This window comes from Oratosquilla oratoria, chromosome 12 (assembly GCF_046742065.1).
Source record: "Oratosquilla oratoria isolate Oo_2021 chromosome 12, ASM4674206v1, whole genome shotgun sequence".
NCBI classification, from domain to species: Eukaryota; Metazoa; Arthropoda; class Malacostraca; order Stomatopoda; family Squillidae; genus Oratosquilla; species Oratosquilla oratoria.
This window is the reverse complement of record NC_134788.1, coordinates 30,092,128-30,109,767: the sequence shown is the minus strand read 5'-3', so window position 1 is coordinate 30,109,767 and position 17,640 is coordinate 30,092,128. Positions and strand designations below refer to the sequence as shown.

Sequence of the window (17,640 nt, the reverse complement as noted above, 5' to 3'; positions counted from 1 at the left end):
TTTTCAACTTGTTTGAAGTTATTCTGTCCTTGGTAAGGTTGTATGTATGGTGAGAATTTTTTTTTTTTTTTTTTTTTTTTTAATGTTGGAATGGCTGTGGTTGTGAATTAAGTCTGAAATCAATGTAATCAGTTCGTTCATGCTTATTATGTGCAGGAGAATTGGAATCCGAAGCTCACATCAATATTTGTGGGGGATATAGGATAATGGCAACAGAGAAGACGAGGACTGAACAAGCATTAGCCATTATCCTAGGTACAGGAGAATGAATACAACCTGTGTCACAAAACTTAGGAATATTATGATTTTTACTTGGTAAAGTCGAGGCTAGGATCTACTGTTGGCAAAAGACTAAACCATTTGTTGTCTAGTATTACATAAACAGTATAACTCAACATTGGTTTCATATGTATCTTGATCATATTACAGAAAAGTTGATACAATGCACTTTTATTATTCTGGAATAATGGACGAATCCACAGAACCCTTATGGACAACAGTTATCCTCACCGTAGTCTAAACTAGGGAAAAAGGATGAAATATATATTTTTGTATTATTATGAAATCTGTGTTTAGACTGCATAAGATAAGAGTGATAACATCAATAGATATAAGATGCTACATAAAATATGGTGATAACATTAGTACACTAAACCCAGGCATATCAAAATAAACATATAGGATGTATACACATGTTGGCAGCTGCCACCGTCATATAAACCCAGTTAATTGATCAAATATGTTGATCCATTACATACATCTTTTTATGTGATTATTGGAATCATGTCAAGATTAGCAAATTCAACATTTTTAAATTTTCTAGATTTTAGCCTTCTTTAACTAAAGTTAGATAAGGTTAGGCTAGGTAATATAGCTCTGCTTGCAGGTTATAAAATATTTAATACAATGATAGGATTTGGAATAATATTTTAAGAAAATTTTAGTTCGCTTATTTTGACATGATCAAATTATTGTACAGTAGTGGTTCTTTTCTCCCACCCTATGTACTCCCTGGAAAATGAAAATGTACCACTCATGCTACATGTATCCCCAGTGCCACATTTTCAGTTTTTATACAAATTATGAAGAAGTATATTTTTGCCTCAAATGACATTCTTTTACCTTATTTTTTTAATGTATACTTATCATATATTTGTATACATATAGCAATTACATCTAGTTGCTGTTATGCAGCTATAACTTTGTATAAATTAAACTAATGTAAGTGCTATTAAGGAAATAATCAGATTAAAATAGGTATTTGGGATGGTAACTCAAGGGTCTACCAACATTTCTTGGCACATTTTCCACAAATTAGAGTTGGGTGATACCACAGATTTTTTTCAATATGATCTGATCATTTTGTGCTCTAGTATTGGAGGTATTGAGTACTATAGTACCCAGTATCATTTATATCTGACTTGCTACTCCAATCTTTGTGACAGTTATTATACTTGAAACAGAATTATATTTTACAGGAAATTCTAACAGCACAGAGTGATTTAAATAGCATATTGGACACTGGAAAATGCGGAATACTATGCTAAATCATAATGCATCATTTGATCCTAGAATAGATCACTTTTCACAAGGCAATCTAAAATCTACAGATATTTATGAAATTATATTAAAATTGCTAGAAAGTTATCTTTCATAACATGCCAACAGAAAATCCCAAACCAGAAAACTTAATGAAGGAGGAAGTATACTAGGTTCAATGTAATTCAGCATTAACATGATAGCCTTGTCTCAAATACTGTATAAGCATAATATGAACTAATTCATAAGCTGATATCAATTATTATTTCCCAATTAACAGCAAATGACAGACATGATGAACTGAACAAATAAAAAACTTGAAAAGGCAATGATCCTCATGTCAACAGCGAGCCCAAAGATCCTAATGTAAAGAATGGCCAAACCAAAAGAGTTCATGTGAAGAAAAGCAAAAATGTAAAAAATAGTGTACTAAGTTTAAATTGGTAAGTAAACAATGAAAATAATATGGTAACATAATGTTCAATTTACATTAAGAATCTGTTAAACCTAGTTATTGAAAGGGTACTGCATGGCGATTGCATTACAGAACCTTGATTGATAATCTGTCAACAGTATACCTAACCTAACCATAAGACTTCTTGGATACCTGAATACAGAAATTCAAACCAACATATAAAGACCACTATTAAACCAGCAAGGATTCATAAAGGTTAACTAGTGAACAAAAGCTATGAAATTTAATTAGTTGTTTAAGTGTTGTTTGTGTACCGAAGTGTTTATGTTAAGAGCAGCAAACCCGATTGTACTCGTGTAAGGAACAACGAAATCAAAAAGCTTTCTTGGAAAGAGTAGTAAACCCTGCTGTGATTGAGTTCGCTAATCATGACATAATCCTAATATTGCAACTAAATGTTATAAAGTACTAAATTATATATTAATAAGATGCACAATTAAAAAAAAACGAGAGTAGAAATAACATAAAATGTCTTTTTACTAAAGTGGTTTTGAAAAATTGATATTAGCAAGTAATATACTCTATGTCGGAATGTTTTTACAAATGGCTTCTTTCACCACAACCTGAAAGATTAAATCTTATGATGATTTACGACTAAGATTGATACAAGGTACAGATATTAATGCAAATTATTTATTTGAAGTGGCTGTTTTCACTGAATAACTATAATTTGACAAACTACTCCAAACATACACTTTGTTTTAGTATTTCATAGAAGGGAGTGGTGAATCTAAATTGACCTTGGTGTAGGTTACGATAGATTGATAAGAAATTTATTTCTCACACCAGAATGTAAAAACTCAATATTTCATAGTTTTATTTAAAGGTGGTATTTGTGCAGAATGTTACTTGTTTTCCCACCAACCATGAGGTTAGAGGAGTGAGGGGTTGATTTCCTGAAGTAGATATCAGGTTTTAGTAAATCTCTCAAATGTTGATTTATGACATCAACGCTATTGCGTTGTACATTATACATCAATCTCTCTCTTCTTTTTTTTCCTGTACAGTATTTATTCAGCCACTCTTTTGCCTTGTTATGTCCTGAATAATATCTACTGGCCCAGTCTTTTTTTTTTTTTTTTTTTTTGTGAGACTCCATAGTTTTTATTGTTTGTTCAACATCTTTCATTAAGCTTTTTTAATATGAGTTGGTTGTTCCCTTCCCCTAATGCATTTTGGTACATACCCCATTATATTTGTATATGATTGTGTTACTCTTTATTTTATGTTCTCAACAAGTTAAATGTCAAACTTATTAAATATTTTCTTTCAGGACGAAGGTAATTATCTATATTTCTTTGAAAAAAACAAACATCCAAAGGACCCATATATTCGTCATACAATAAAGATAATCTGGTGTGACAGGAAAGAGTGCTCTTAAGTGTCACATAATGACCCACACTGGAGAATAGCATTTCAGGTTTGATGTGTGCCATGAACTTGCTCAACAAAAAGTGCTCTCAAGTACCACATGATGGCCTTTTAATTGTGACCTATGCAATACAGGTTTCTCACGAAACAGTATTCTTATAAATGACACATGATGACCCACACTGGAGAGAAGCCCTTTAAATGTGACACGTGCAATGAAGCTTTCTTCGATAAGGCTAATCTCAAGCGACACATGATGACCCACACTGAAGAGATGCGTTTCAAGTGTGACCTGTGTAATGCAGATTTTTCAGGGAAGAGTGGCCTCAGATATCACATGATGACCCACACTGGAGAAAAGCCCTTCAAATGTGAAATGTGCGATGCAGCTTTCATAGCAAAGGATGGTCTCAAACGTCACATGATAATCCACACTGGAGAGAAGCCTTTCAAGTGTGACCTGTGTGATGCAGCTTTCTCTGGAAAGAATGCTCTAAAATATCACAAGATGACCCACACTGGAGAAAAGCCTTTCAAATGTGATACGTGCCATTCAGCTTACTCATCAAAGAGTGCTCTCAAATATCACATGATGACCCACAGTAGAGAGAAGCCTTTCAAGTGTGACCTGTGTGATATAGCCTTGTCAGGAAAGAGTGGTCTCAAATATCACATGATGACCCACACTGGAGAGAAGCCCTTCAAGTGTGACCTATGCAAGGAAGCTTTCTTAGATAAGGCTAATCTCAAGCGACACATGATGACCCACACTGGAGAGAAGCCTTTCAAGTGTGACCTGTGCCATGCAGCTTACCCAACAAAGAGTGCTCTTAAATGTCACATGATGACCCACACTGGAGAGAAGCCCTTCAAATGTGACCTATGCGATGCAGCTTTCATAGCAAAGGGTAATCTCACTCAACACATGATGACCCACACTGGAGAGAAGCCTTTCAGGTGTGACCTGTGTGGTGCAGCCTTCTCAAAAAAGAGTGCTGTGAAATATCACATGATGACCCACACTGGAGAGAAGCCCTTCAAATGTGACCTCTGCGATGCAGCTTTCTTAGATAAGGGTAATCTAAAGCGACACGTGATAACCCACACTGGAGAAAGAGAAAAGCCTTTCAATTGTGACATATGTGATACAGCTTTTATAACAAAGGGTGATCTCAAGCGCCACGTGATGACCCACACTGGAGAAAAACCCTTCAATTGTGACCAATGCGATGCAGCTTTCATAGCAAAGGGTGATCTGAAACGACACATGATGACCCATACTGGAGAGAAGCCTTTCAAGTGTGATCTATGTGATGCGGCTTATTCACGAGTGAGTGCTCTCAAATATCACATGATGACCCACACTGGCGAGAAGCCCTTCAAATGTGACCTATGCGATGCAGCTTTTAGAGGAAAGCGTCATCTTAAGCGACACGTGATGACCCACGCTCGAGAAGGGGAATAGCCTTTCAAGGGTGATGTATGTGATGTAGCATTCTCAGGAGTGTTCTGAAATATCACGTGATGACCCACACTTGAGAGAAGCCCCACATATGTGACCTATGCGATGCAGCTTTCATAGCAAAGGGTGTTCTCAAGCGACACGTGATGACCCACACTGGGGAATAGCTTTTCAATTGTGACCTGTGTGATGCAGCCTTTTCATTTAAGAAGTCTCTCAAACGTCACGTGATGACACACACTAGGGAAATAACCTTTCCAATATGACTTGTGTGATGCAGTTTACTCAGGAAAGAGTAATTTCAAATATCACATAATGACCCACAATGGAGAAATGCCCTTCAGTTGTGACCTGTGTGATGCAGCCTTTTTAGCAGAGTATGACCTCAAACGACACATGATGACCCACACTGGAGAGAAACCTCTCCAGTGACCTGTAAGATGCGGCTTTTCACGAAAAGGTAATCTCAAACGACACACAGTGAAGAGAAACCCTGCAAGTCACGAGTCATCTCAAACAACACATAATGACCCACAATTGAGAAAAGCCTTTCAAGTGTGGCTTGTGTGATGTGGAGTTTTCATGAAAGAATGATCTCAAACGACACATGACGACCCACAATAGAAATAAGCAATTCATGTACACATTGACGTAACGTGGTGACACATACAGGTAAGAAGCAGTTTCAGCTTTCTCATGAAGCCTCTCCTGTGTGGCCCTAGTGATTTAACTTTTCTGTACGATTGTAATATCAGCTATCAAATACTGATCCATTGCTGCAGATCTGCTTGGTTGTAAATGTCACTTGTTTACTTTCAATTGTGAAGATTTGGTGGTGACCTTATTTGTTTGGTCTTAAAGGTACTTAGATGTTCCAGTAAGTGCACGAAGGTCTTTATAATTGAAAAAAAAATGAGAATATTAAAATGTTGTTGGTGAATATATGTTAGCACGTCATGACGTGCAGATGTCCTTTTTACCATTGCGTTGTATAAGGTTATTTGGAGTACACCATTGTTACTTATAATTTGTGTTACTGTAGATATCTACTGTGATATAATCAACAGTGTTTATTTTATCCTTTGAGACATAACTGTTACATATCAATGAAGTCTGTCAATGTTATAAGATCAATAGCTCACTATCGACGAAGAATAAATCAAATTTGTTAGTTGAATGGTAATCATTTCTACCTGATTACTTAACTGAGTCATGAGAACTTTAGTGTCATATAATTTCTGATATGGCATGATGTCTAGTGACTGTCCGTCCTGTATTAAATGTAGTTGTTTGATTGATGTTTCTGCATCTAACACATATTTTTTTCAAGTGAGTCTCAGGGCAAGATGCATTGAAACCTCCTCGACGGTGACCTCTGGGTGCGTAGAAACTGTTTTGAAACTTCTGTACTTGGTGACTGACCCTGGTCAGCATTTGGTATTATTAATTGTAGTTTATCATTCTACCAAAGCAAAATTGGTCACATAATTGAATATGAAATCCGAGGGAAATATATAATAATAATAATAGTAGAAATCATAATGATTATAAAAATCATAGAAGTACATATTTTAGAATAAACTTGTGTCTAAAAGGACGGCCTCTTGCCAAAGTCAGTACAGCTTCCAATACAGACTCGGTAGATGTCAGACGTCACTCTTCGCTCCAGTTCTCGCAACAGCGCCCACCAATCTTCACCGGCCGGCCGGTCGCGGCGGAGATTTTTCTCCCTTGCCACTGACCGGTCTGGCACAAGCCTGACCTCTTCGTTAACGTTGACAAGCGGGGTTACATACATACATATACCAAAGGCTTTTCCCCCCTACATGGGGGGTAGCCAAAAAGAAAAAGGCATAGAAACCACTCCCACCCATTCCATTTCCTATATATTCAACTCCCGTCCTCCCTCTTACCTTGGCACCTCCTGGATGACGGGTCATCCCTGCATCATGTCCACTGCCCTGGGTCAGAAGCAGTGTCGCAAGACACAGCACATACACACCTAAGACAAAGACACACATTTCCCAAGCCACGTTATTCTCTGCTTTCAGAGTTGTGCTGGGAAGAAGATATAGAAACACACACTCGCTGGCACAGCAGAGATCGGTCGTTGTCCTTCACTCGAGCTCTCTCAGCCACTGCCCATAATTCTTCGCCGGTCGGTCGTGGGGAAGAAGATTTCATAATGACCTTTAGTCTCCTCCTGTCCCGCCGACCGGTCCGGCACACGCCTGGCATTCTCGCCAACGCCCATAATTCTTCGCCGGCCGTTCGTGGGGGAGGAGGTGCCGGACCTCTCCTGTCGACCGGCCCGCACACGCCTGGCCTCTTCGCTGACGGTGGCGAGAGGGTTTACACTTCTGACAAATACACACACTCTTAACTAGGCTTCGGATATCGCCATTGCCTCGTTAGAGGTCAAATGCCAATATCCTCACCTGGGGCTAATCAGGAACGCTAAAGCCTCAGCTGGGGTTAATCAGGAACGCGCTCCCTAGCTTATGGTAAACCAGTAACGCCACACGCGTATAATACATACACACACCTCTCACGGACATAACCACGCCACACGCACAAACATCTACACTTACTTTTTCTTCGACTAAAATTCGCTTCCTTTCAAACTTTCTCTTATATTACATCTCATTTCAGTTTACCTCCCACTATTTTTTTTCTTCCGTTTTTCAACCTTTACTACGATGCCTCCTACCATTTTCTCGACTTTTGGTGATTTTAATCGCAGACATCGGCGCCGCCGTCCAAGTTCCCTGCCCGTTTCTCCCAAGCCACCACCATCAACCGCCCCTTGGCTAATCGCCCATGCAAAAAGCGCTTATTGGCAATAGGCCTCTTTTATACACAAACCGATCCCGCTTGAGCGGGAGGTCTTTCCTATGTAGACAATAGTCCATAGTACATCTTCAACCGCCCCCCGCAGCAACACCTCGCCTTCACATCCAGGCCTTCTCTCTCTGCTATACCCTATGCACTGAGATCTGGCCGTTAGGGCGGACCACTGGGAGTTCCCCTGTGGTGCCACATATAATTATTTTATAGTTTTATTTTATTATATAATTCTATCTTATAATTTTGTAATGTTGCCTCATATGATTATATTATAATTTTTTGTCACACACCACCACTGAGATAAAAATCAAAGCAATGTTTTCTATACAAAGGTTTCGTTTCTTTAAGTGTAGATATGGCATATGTGCATGCGAGAGCGACGTTGCCACTACATCTAATCTCTGGCCCCGCCCCCCTCACACTGCATTCAGAAAACATTGCATCCACACGCACGTTCTCGCCATGGATGCCCATATGTGGCAACACCGGGAAATCTCCTAGCCACGCCTTATCGGCCAATTCTCCTTGCGCTGACTATAGCATCGTCCGAAGACCTCCAGCCCTGGTCTTCCTCTCTCCCAGCAACGATCGGGGACCTCCAGCTCCATACTTCCTGTATCCCTGCCAGGACCAAGTCCACCCCAGGCTCGCCATATACTTCTTCCTGTACTCACCTTACTCTGTGATTATTAGAGATAGAGAACACTGTGTAGTCGGGAGTTTGATTTCTTCCTTGGTTGTCCATACCGAACCTTACCCGAAGAGTACTACAACGGTGCCACCTGTTCTTGGTAGCGGCCAAAGGAGAACTGTCGGCCACCATGGAGTTGTGGCAATATTTGACCCTTTTCACATCTGAGAGAAGAATCTTCCGTACAAAGTAGGTCATCCAACAGTGCTCAAGCATACAATCAATTTCTTTATCCTCGTTCTCAATAAGGAACTGGCCCCTCTCCAACACTCTCCTCTCCAGACAAGAAATTAAATGACCTTAATAAACCATGAATCAAAGTTTTCTATATAAAGTTGTACATTTTGGTTTGTCTGGCCAAGATTAGACACCGTGAACCCATGTTTGAAAATTGTATGTAGGGATTTGCAAGAATTTTTGTGGTTCCTGGGACAACCAATGGTCAAGCGTGTAGCTTGCATGTATTAGTTTGGCAGGTATTTTTTCTGTTCTTTCCCAATAACAAGAGATTTATCTTTTTTTAAGTACTTGTTTTTCCTGTGTAATTCCATGTCAATGAAATATCGCCGCAGATTAATAATAATAACAAAATTTAGTTTAAAAAATAATACACGTCACTCGTTTTCTTTGTCTCTCCGCCATCTTTGTTTCTATTCTCCATTAGCAACTCTGGAAGGAGGTGCTGTTTTCACCTCGTTTAAAATTATTCCGCCCATTATTGTTGCAGGTCAGATGGATCTCTGGTGAGGCCTCTTTAGGGACGACACAGTTCCTGTACATTACCACGGTGGCTTGATTCTGTTTCGTAAGGTTGTATGTATGTGGAGAAATGCATTTTTTTTTTCCTGTGTTCGTATGGGTGTGGTTGTGAATTTAGTCTGCAATCAGTGTTATCAGCTCGGTAATACTTATTATATACTGGAGAATCGGAATCCGAAGTATCCGTCAGTATTTGTGAGGGATATAGGATAATGGCAACAGAGAAGGGGAGGACTGAACGAGCATGATCCTTGGTATAGAAGAATGAAGATAATCTGTTACGAGATACCGAGATCTACTGGTGGCGAAAAACTATTTGTTTGTTGTCTAGCATCATGTAATCAGAGGAACTCAACATTTTCATTCGTATTTTGATCGTATTATAGAAAATTAATTCTTATACATATTCTGGAATAATGGTAGAATCTACAGAACCCTTGCGGGCAACAATTATCATGACCATAGTCTAAACTAGTAAAAAAAAAAAAGATGAAATATATATTTTTATATAATGACATGTGTGTTAGACTGCATAAATACGAGGTGCTACATGAACTATGGTGATAACATCGATACACTGAACCCATTTCGAAATAATCAGCATGTGAGGACAGAGCATTTATTAGTACAATAAAGGCACATTCCTCACATAATGTTTCTTTGGAAAGACTTGTCAGCAACTGTCACTTTTTTTTTTTTTTTTGCCACTTTCATATAAACCTAGTTAATTTATCAAATAGGTTGACCCCATTACATATATCCTTTTATATAATTATTGGGATGTCAAGATTATCAAACCCAACATTTTTAAAATGTTATTCTAAATTTTACCCTTTAACTAAATTAGGTTAGGCTAGGTAATTTGACTTTATTTGCAGGAAGTTATGAAAGATTTTAATATAAGGATAAAATTTATAATATAAGTAAGATGCTGTAATGATTATAATTTATGTTATATTATTTGTTTTTGTTTTGTTATAATTTGTCTGTCTGATTTTCATTTATTATTAGTTATATGTCAATTTATAATCATTTACTATTTACCTTTTTGTTTGTTATTCAACTATACCTATGCATTTATTTATGTATTTTATTTGTTATTTTTACATTATTATAGTTTTAATTTATTATTAATATGATTTTTTTTTTTTTTTTTTTTTTGCATCCGACCTAGATATGGATCAAAAGGTCTCCTGTCGGCATGCTCCGCCTTTGTAATCCTTTGTAATCCTTTGTTGGGTTCGCTAACCTTGACATGATCCAATTATTGTACACCATATGTATTCTCTGCAAAGTGGAAAAGTACCACTTGGGGTACATGTACCCCCAATGCTGCATTTTCAATTTTCATACAAATTGTGTAGAAATGTAATTTTGGCTTGTATATGTCATTATTTTGCCTTGTTTTTTTTGTTAATATATATTTATCATATTTGTATATATTTGTATTTTTTGTTTTTATAGCAAATCTTAAATTCTATCACATCTAGTGTCTATATTTTGTTGTGTAGTATCTGTGTATAAATGAAACTAAGTAATCAGATTAAATTAGATATTTGGGATGGTGACTTAAGGGTCTGCCAACATTTCTAGACACATTTTCCTCAAATTAGAGACTGGCAGTATCACAGATTTTTTTTTTTTTTTTCCCTCTAGTATCGAAGGGAAGGAGGAAGATGTAGGGGAGTGGAATATGTGGGGAATGGAATGGGTGGGAGTGGTTTCTATGCCTTTTTCTTTTTGGTTACCCCCTGTGTAAGGGAAAAATAAGCTATTGGTATATGTATGTATGTAGTATTGAAGTATTAAATACCTTCATATCTGACCTGCTACTCCAATCTTCATGACAGTTAATGTAATGGAAACAAAATAATATTTTACAGGAAATTTTAACAGCATAGAGAGATTTAGTGAGCATATTGGACACTAGAAAGTGTGGACTATTTATTATGCTAAATCTTAATGCTTCATGTGACCTTAGTTTAGATTACTTTTCGCTGTACAATCTAAAATCTACAGATATTTGAGAAATTATGTTCAAATGGCTGAAAAATTATCTCACGATCAGAATAGTGGACATAAAATGCTAAAAGAAAATCACAAAGAAGAACCTAATGAAAGAGGAAGTATTCAAGAAAGTATACCAAGTTCAACGTAATTCAACGTGATAGACTTGTCTCAAATACAATATAAGCATAATGTGAACTCATTCAAAAGATGATATCAATTTTTATTTTCCATTTAAAGACACCAAGAATGCAAAACAAAATGCACCAAATAATGTCTGACATGATGACCTGAATGAATAAGATTTAGACACGGAAGATCATGTGACACTAACTTAATTTGCTTTTATTCGAAATAATGCAAGCAAGGGATGGATGGGTGGATTGTGCTTTCCTAGATCTACAAAAAGCACTTGATAAAGTACCACACAAAAAGCTACTAAAAAAAAATTAATCAATAGGTGGTGTTCAAGGAAAGTTATTGAAATGGATGGAAGATTTCTTGACAGTGAGAAAAATGAGGGTGGTACTTAGAGACAAATATTCAACCTGGGTAGTAATGATAAGTGGAGTCCCACAAGGTTGTGTATTGGCTCTGATAATGTTTGCCATATACATAAAAGACATGGATGAAGGTGTGGAATGTTATATGAACTTTGCAGATGATGCAAAACCAATAGAATAAATACAGAGGAAAACTGTGAATCACTACAGAAAGACCTGGATAAAGTCTAGGAATGGAGTCAAAAGTGGGAAGTGAACTTCAACATAAAAAAAATGTAGTATAATGGAGTTTAGAAAAAGTAGAAATAGAATATCGGGGCAATTTAAAACTGGTACAAAGGAAGTTAAAAAGTTAACACATAAAGGAACCTAGGAGTAATTATCAGCAAAGATGATGCCACTAGACAAGCATAGCAACAAAATTGTCGCAGAAACCTTCAATTTACTAAAATCAATGAAAGTGGCATTTGATTACTTGGATAAGGAAATGGTAAAGAAAATATTAGGTACACTGAGAAGATCAAGATTGGAGTAATTATCAGCAAAGACGATGCCACCAGACAAGCATAGCAACAAAATTGTCGGAGAAACCTTCAATTTACTAAAATCAATGAAAGTGGCATTTGATTACTTGGATAAGGAAATGGTAAAGAAAATATTAGGTACACTGAGAAGATCAAGATTGGAGTAATTATCAGCAAAGATGATGCCACCAGACAAGCATAGCAACAAAATTGTCGGAGAAACCTTAAATTTACTAAGATCGTTGAAAGTGGCATTTGATTATTTGGATAAGGAAATGGTAAAGAAAATATTAGTTACACTGAGAAGATCAAGATTGGAGTAATTATCAGCAAAGATGATGCCACCAGACAAGCAGAGCAACAAAATTGTCGGAGAAACCTTCAATTTACTAAAATCAATGAAAGTGGCATTTGATTATTTGGATAAGGAAATGGTAAAGAAAATATTAGTTACACTGAGAAGATCAAGATTGGAGTAATTATCAGCAAAGACGATGCCACCAGACAAGCATAGCAAGAAAATTGTCGGAGAAACCTTCAATTTACTAAAATCAATGAAAGTGGCAATTGATTACTTGGATAAGGAAATGGTAAAGAAAATATTAGTTACACTGAGAAGATCAAGATTGGAGTAATCAGCAAAGACATTGCCACCAGACAAGCATATCAACAAAATAGGTGGAGAAACCCTTCAATTTACTAAGATCATTGGAAGTGGCATTTGATTACTTGGATGAGGAAATGGTAAAGAAAATATTAGTTACACTGAGAAGATCAAGATTGGAGTATGCTGCAACACTATGGACAACCAGCACTAAAGAATAAGAAATTAGAATGAATTCAAAGATCAACAATAAAGATAGCGCCAACACTCTCCAAATTGACATACAAAGATTGTCCAAATTGGAATTACCAACCCTGGAACAAAGAAGAGAAAGAGGAGATCTGGTCATTTACAGAATCATGAAAGGGATGGAAGTCATCAACAGAGATGATTTATTTAAACTGGGATAATAGAAAAACAAGAGGATATGAAAAGAAACTAAAAAAGGATAGTTACAGAAGAGATCTGAAAAAATAGCTTCCCACACAGAGTGGCGGATATCTAGAATAAATTGGATGAGACAAGAGTGTGTGCAAAAACTATACAAAAATTTAGGAACAAACTTGATGCTGAAAGATACAAAGATCAGTCAGTGTGAGCATAGCTCTCTTACCGTATAATACAACTAGATAAATACACACACACACACACGTGTGTGTGTAGAAAATAGTATGTTGAGTTTATATTGATGGTGGGTTACCGAAAAATTAAAGATATATTTGCTGTAGAAGTACATATCAGATTCTTGTGAATCTGAAACATTGATTTGTAACACCATTGAATGGTGTGTGTAGTGGTCCTATCCAAAAATTTGTCAAAGATTAGTAATTTCCAACAATGCTGATGTATGCTATATTATACACCAATCTCTTTTTTTCGTTGCCTCTGCAGTATTTATTCAAGCACTCTTTTGCCATATTATGTTCTGATTAATACTTAATGATTCAGTCTGTTTCTTTTTTCTGTGAGACTCCATAATTTTTAATGCTTGTTCAACCTCTTCTTCCTTTAAGCTTCTGTAATAAGAGTTGGTTGTTCCCTTCCCCTACTGCATTTTGGTTAATGCCGCATTATATTTGCATATGCTCGTGTTACTCTTATTACATGTTCTCAACAATTTAAATGTCAAAGTTATAATATTTTTCTTTCAGGACGAGGGTAAATATTTACATTTCCTTGAAAAAAATATCCGAAGATCTTGTATATTCTTCATACAATAAAGATAATCTGGTGTGACCTGTTTGAGTCAGCTTTCTTAGGAAAGAGTGCTCTTAAGTATCACATGATGACCCTCACTGGAGAATAGCATTTCAAATGTGACATATGCCGTGCAGCTAACTCAACAAAGTAACACGTGATGGCCAGCACTGGAGAGAAGCCTTTCAATTGTGACCTATGCAATGCGGCTTTCTCAAAAAAGCATATTCTCACACAGCACATGATGACCCACTCTGGAGAGAAGCCTTTCGAATGTGATCTGTGCCATGCAGGTTATTCATCTAAGAATGCTCTCAAATATCACTTGACAACCCACACTAGAGAGAAGCCTTTCAAGTGTGACCTGTGCCATGCAGCTTACTCATCAAAGAATGCTCTCAAATATCACATGAAGACCCACACGGGAGAGAAGCCTTTCAAATGTAACGTATGTAATGCAGCTTTCATTGCAAAGGGTGATTTCAAACGACACATGATGACTCACACTGGAGAGAAGCCTTTCAAGTGTGACCTGTGCGATGCGGCTTTCTCACAAAAGAGTATTCTTAAACAACACATGACTGGAGAGAAGCCATTTAAATGTGACATATGCGATGCAGCTTTCTTAAAAAAAAGTAGTCTCAAACAACACTTGATGACCCACACTGGAGAGAAGTCTTTCAAGTGTGACCTGTGTCATGCAGCTTACTCATCTAAGAGTGCTCTCAAATATCACATGAAGACCCACACCGGAGAGAAGCCTTTCAAATGTAACCTATGTGATGCAGCTTTCATTGCAAAGGGTGGTCTCAAACAACACATGATGACCCACACTGGAGAGAAGCCTTTCAGTTGTGACCTGTGTGATGCAGCTTTCATATCAAAGGGTGATCTCAAACGGCACTTGATGACACACACTGGAGAGAAGCCTTTCAGTTGTGACCTGTGTGATGCAGGCTTCATAAAGAAGGGTAATCTCAAGCAACACATGATGACCCACACTGGAGAAAAGCCTTTCAATTGTGACATATGTGACACAGCTTTTACAACAAAGAATGATCTCAAGCGACACGTGATGACCCACACTGGAGAAAAACCTTTCAGTTGTGAACTATGCGATGCAGCATTCGTGGCAACGGGCTATCTGAAACGACACATGATGACCCACACTGGAGAGAAGCCTTTCAAGTGCGATCTATGTGATGCGGCTTTTTCACGAGTGAGTGCTCTCAAATATCACGTGATGACCCACACTGGAGAAAAGCCTTTCAAATGTGACCTATGCGATGCACCTTTCAGAGGAAAGCGTGATCTCAAGCAACACATGATGAACCACGCTGGAGAAGGAGAATAGCTTCTCATTTGTGACCTATGTGATGCAGCTTTCCCAGGAAAGAGTTGTCGCAAATATCACATGATGACCCACACTGGAGAGAAGCCCTTCAAATGTGACCTATGCAATGCAGCTTTCATAGCAAAGGGTGTTCTCAAGCGACACCTGATGGCCCACACTGGAGTAAAGCCTTTCAATTGTGACCTGTGGCTCTCAAAGGTCACATGATGACACACACTGGGGAAAACCTTTCCAATGTGACTTGTGTGATGCAGCTTGCTTTCTTAGGAAAGAGTACCTAATTTCAAATATCACTTGATGTCCCACACTGGAGAAATGCCCTTCAATTGTGACCAGTGTGATGCAGTTTTTTTAGCTAAGTAGGACCTCAAACGACACATGATGACCCACACTGTAGAGAAGCCTTTCCAGTGTTACCTGTAAGATGCGGCTTTTTCACAAAACAGCACATAATGACCAAAGACTATGTAGGGAAAGATAGGAAAACTCCAATACTGTATTGATAAAAAATGGCAGCCGCTACACTACCGCCACCTGTTGGCTTGACACAATACTACAATATTTTCAGGGCCAACTATTATATTTTTTTGCATTACTTATTCGTAGTCTTGTGATAACTTTTTCTTGATATCATCTTTTAATATAATTTTATTAATATAAAATCTAATTTCAACTTGAAAGAAGTGTATGCTGATGACATGTTTGTATTTTTTCTTACTTATTTTTTTGCTGATATTCACTAAATGTATATATATTTTTTTCTATTATTATTGTTTTCTTTAATGGTCTTTAGTTATATAATTATACTTAGTCCTTGGCTTATTTTCTTCTATCAAATAAAATAAAGTTTCAATCTCTCTTTTAAACAAAGTTAAAATAATTACAATGTGGATAATTAAGAAAACACTTTGATTTTTCCTCAGCTTTATGCTTTATTCATGTTCTCAGAATGCTCTGACATGAATAATATTTACATGCAAGACATAGACATAGGAAATGCATCATGCACCTTTAACTAAAACGAATACACAATTAGAAAGATAAGTTAAAATCCAAACTTATATATTAACTGAAGAATACAGACACGGAAAAATAAAACAAACAAATGGAAAATACAAATAAGAATAAGAAAAAAATTGTAATAAAGAGAACAAGTAGGAAAATTATATACAGTACATATATATAATATATATATATATACATATATACATATATATATATACACATATATATATATATATATTGTATATATATATATATATACATTGTATATGTATATACATATATATATATGAATATATATTACACACAGGAACCCACAGTCGGAGAAAGAATAAACTTCGAATAAAGAAAAATCCTATATTTCGGCTATCAACTGTAGCCCTCTTCAGGAAAGTACATAAGATAGAGAACAGAGGGGACTTATAAACTACAGTAAGAAGAGATGTGGACAGTTGACCTCACTCAGGCACGGGGCAAACTGGGGTGGCGGAGGAGGGAGGAGGTGAGGAGAGGGAAGGATGTAGCGTCCGCATCAGCTTGGCTACTGCTGCGCGTGAGATAATGTCAGGTGTATATTTATATATATATACACATATATATATATGTATATGCCAAATGACAAAAGTATAATACAAAATAATCATGTTCAAAACAAACAGATAAGAAAATATAGTGCACTCAAAAACTATATTTAATCAACAATCAGATATGTATATAAAAGAAAAACAGAACATAAAACAAGATATCATGCAAGATAAACACTGGGGAAAAATGGTGAAAATATGCATACTAATCCAGAGAATACATACCAAATTCTTTTTATCTTTGATGACATCCCTTTCTGTAAATACAAAAGTCATTGAAAATTCAAATCATACTGCATTACTGATGCGTAATTTTGATTAATTTCATTTATCTTTTTTCTCCATATCCATTGTCATTACATTTTCTTTTGTTGTTTAGTTTCCTGTTATAAAACTTTGTAAAATAATATAGTCACATCTTAATGTAAATGCAAACTATTATATTTTTTAAATCATCACACAGATAAAAAAAAGGATAATATCTTTTGCATTTATTACATCAAAAAGCTTTCTCTTCAAATTTTCTTCATGCATGAGTTTTTCAATATTTTCAACAAACACTGTCTCAATTTGTTTGATAAAACTAATTATGGTATTATTAGCATAATATAAATACTTTCCCTCACCTGCATCCTTTAAATGTGTATACATATAATTTTGTTCTAAATCAGATTCAGATATTTGATTAACCTCATTACAGTGCAATTGTGATTTTTTATAA

General features: G+C 36.5%; 2 protein-coding genes across 2 annotated transcripts; both read left to right on the top strand.

The window, feature by feature from the left end:
• The first annotated feature begins 3,253 nt into the window (after positions 1-3,253).
• On the top strand, positions 3,254-5,992 carry LOC143031196 (uncharacterized). The gene has a single exon (XM_076194735.1). It carries the CDS (start codon positions 3,555-3,557, stop codon positions 4,848-4,850), a length of 1,296 nt encoding a protein of 431 aa, XP_076050850.1. The 5' UTR covers positions 3,254-3,554; the 3' UTR covers positions 4,851-5,992.
• Positions 5,993-9,020: 3,028 nt separating this feature from the next.
• LOC143031194 (uncharacterized) lies at positions 9,021-16,237 on the top strand. The gene is made up of 2 exons (XM_076194733.1): positions 9,021-9,128; positions 13,934-16,237. Exon 2 carries the CDS (start codon positions 14,140-14,142, stop codon positions 15,331-15,333), a length of 1,194 nt encoding a protein of 397 aa, XP_076050848.1. The 5' UTR covers positions 9,021-9,128; positions 13,934-14,139; the 3' UTR covers positions 15,334-16,237.
• The last annotated feature ends 1,403 nt before the right edge of the window (positions 16,238-17,640 follow it).

Coding starts and splice junctions, on each gene's coding strand:
- LOC143031194 (XM_076194733.1), top strand. CDS start 14,140: ATGGCCAGCACTGGAGAGAAGCCTTTCAATTGTGACCTATGCAATGCG.
- LOC143031196 (XM_076194735.1), top strand. CDS start 3,555: ATGATGACCCACACTGGAGAGAAGCCCTTTAAATGTGACACGTGCAAT.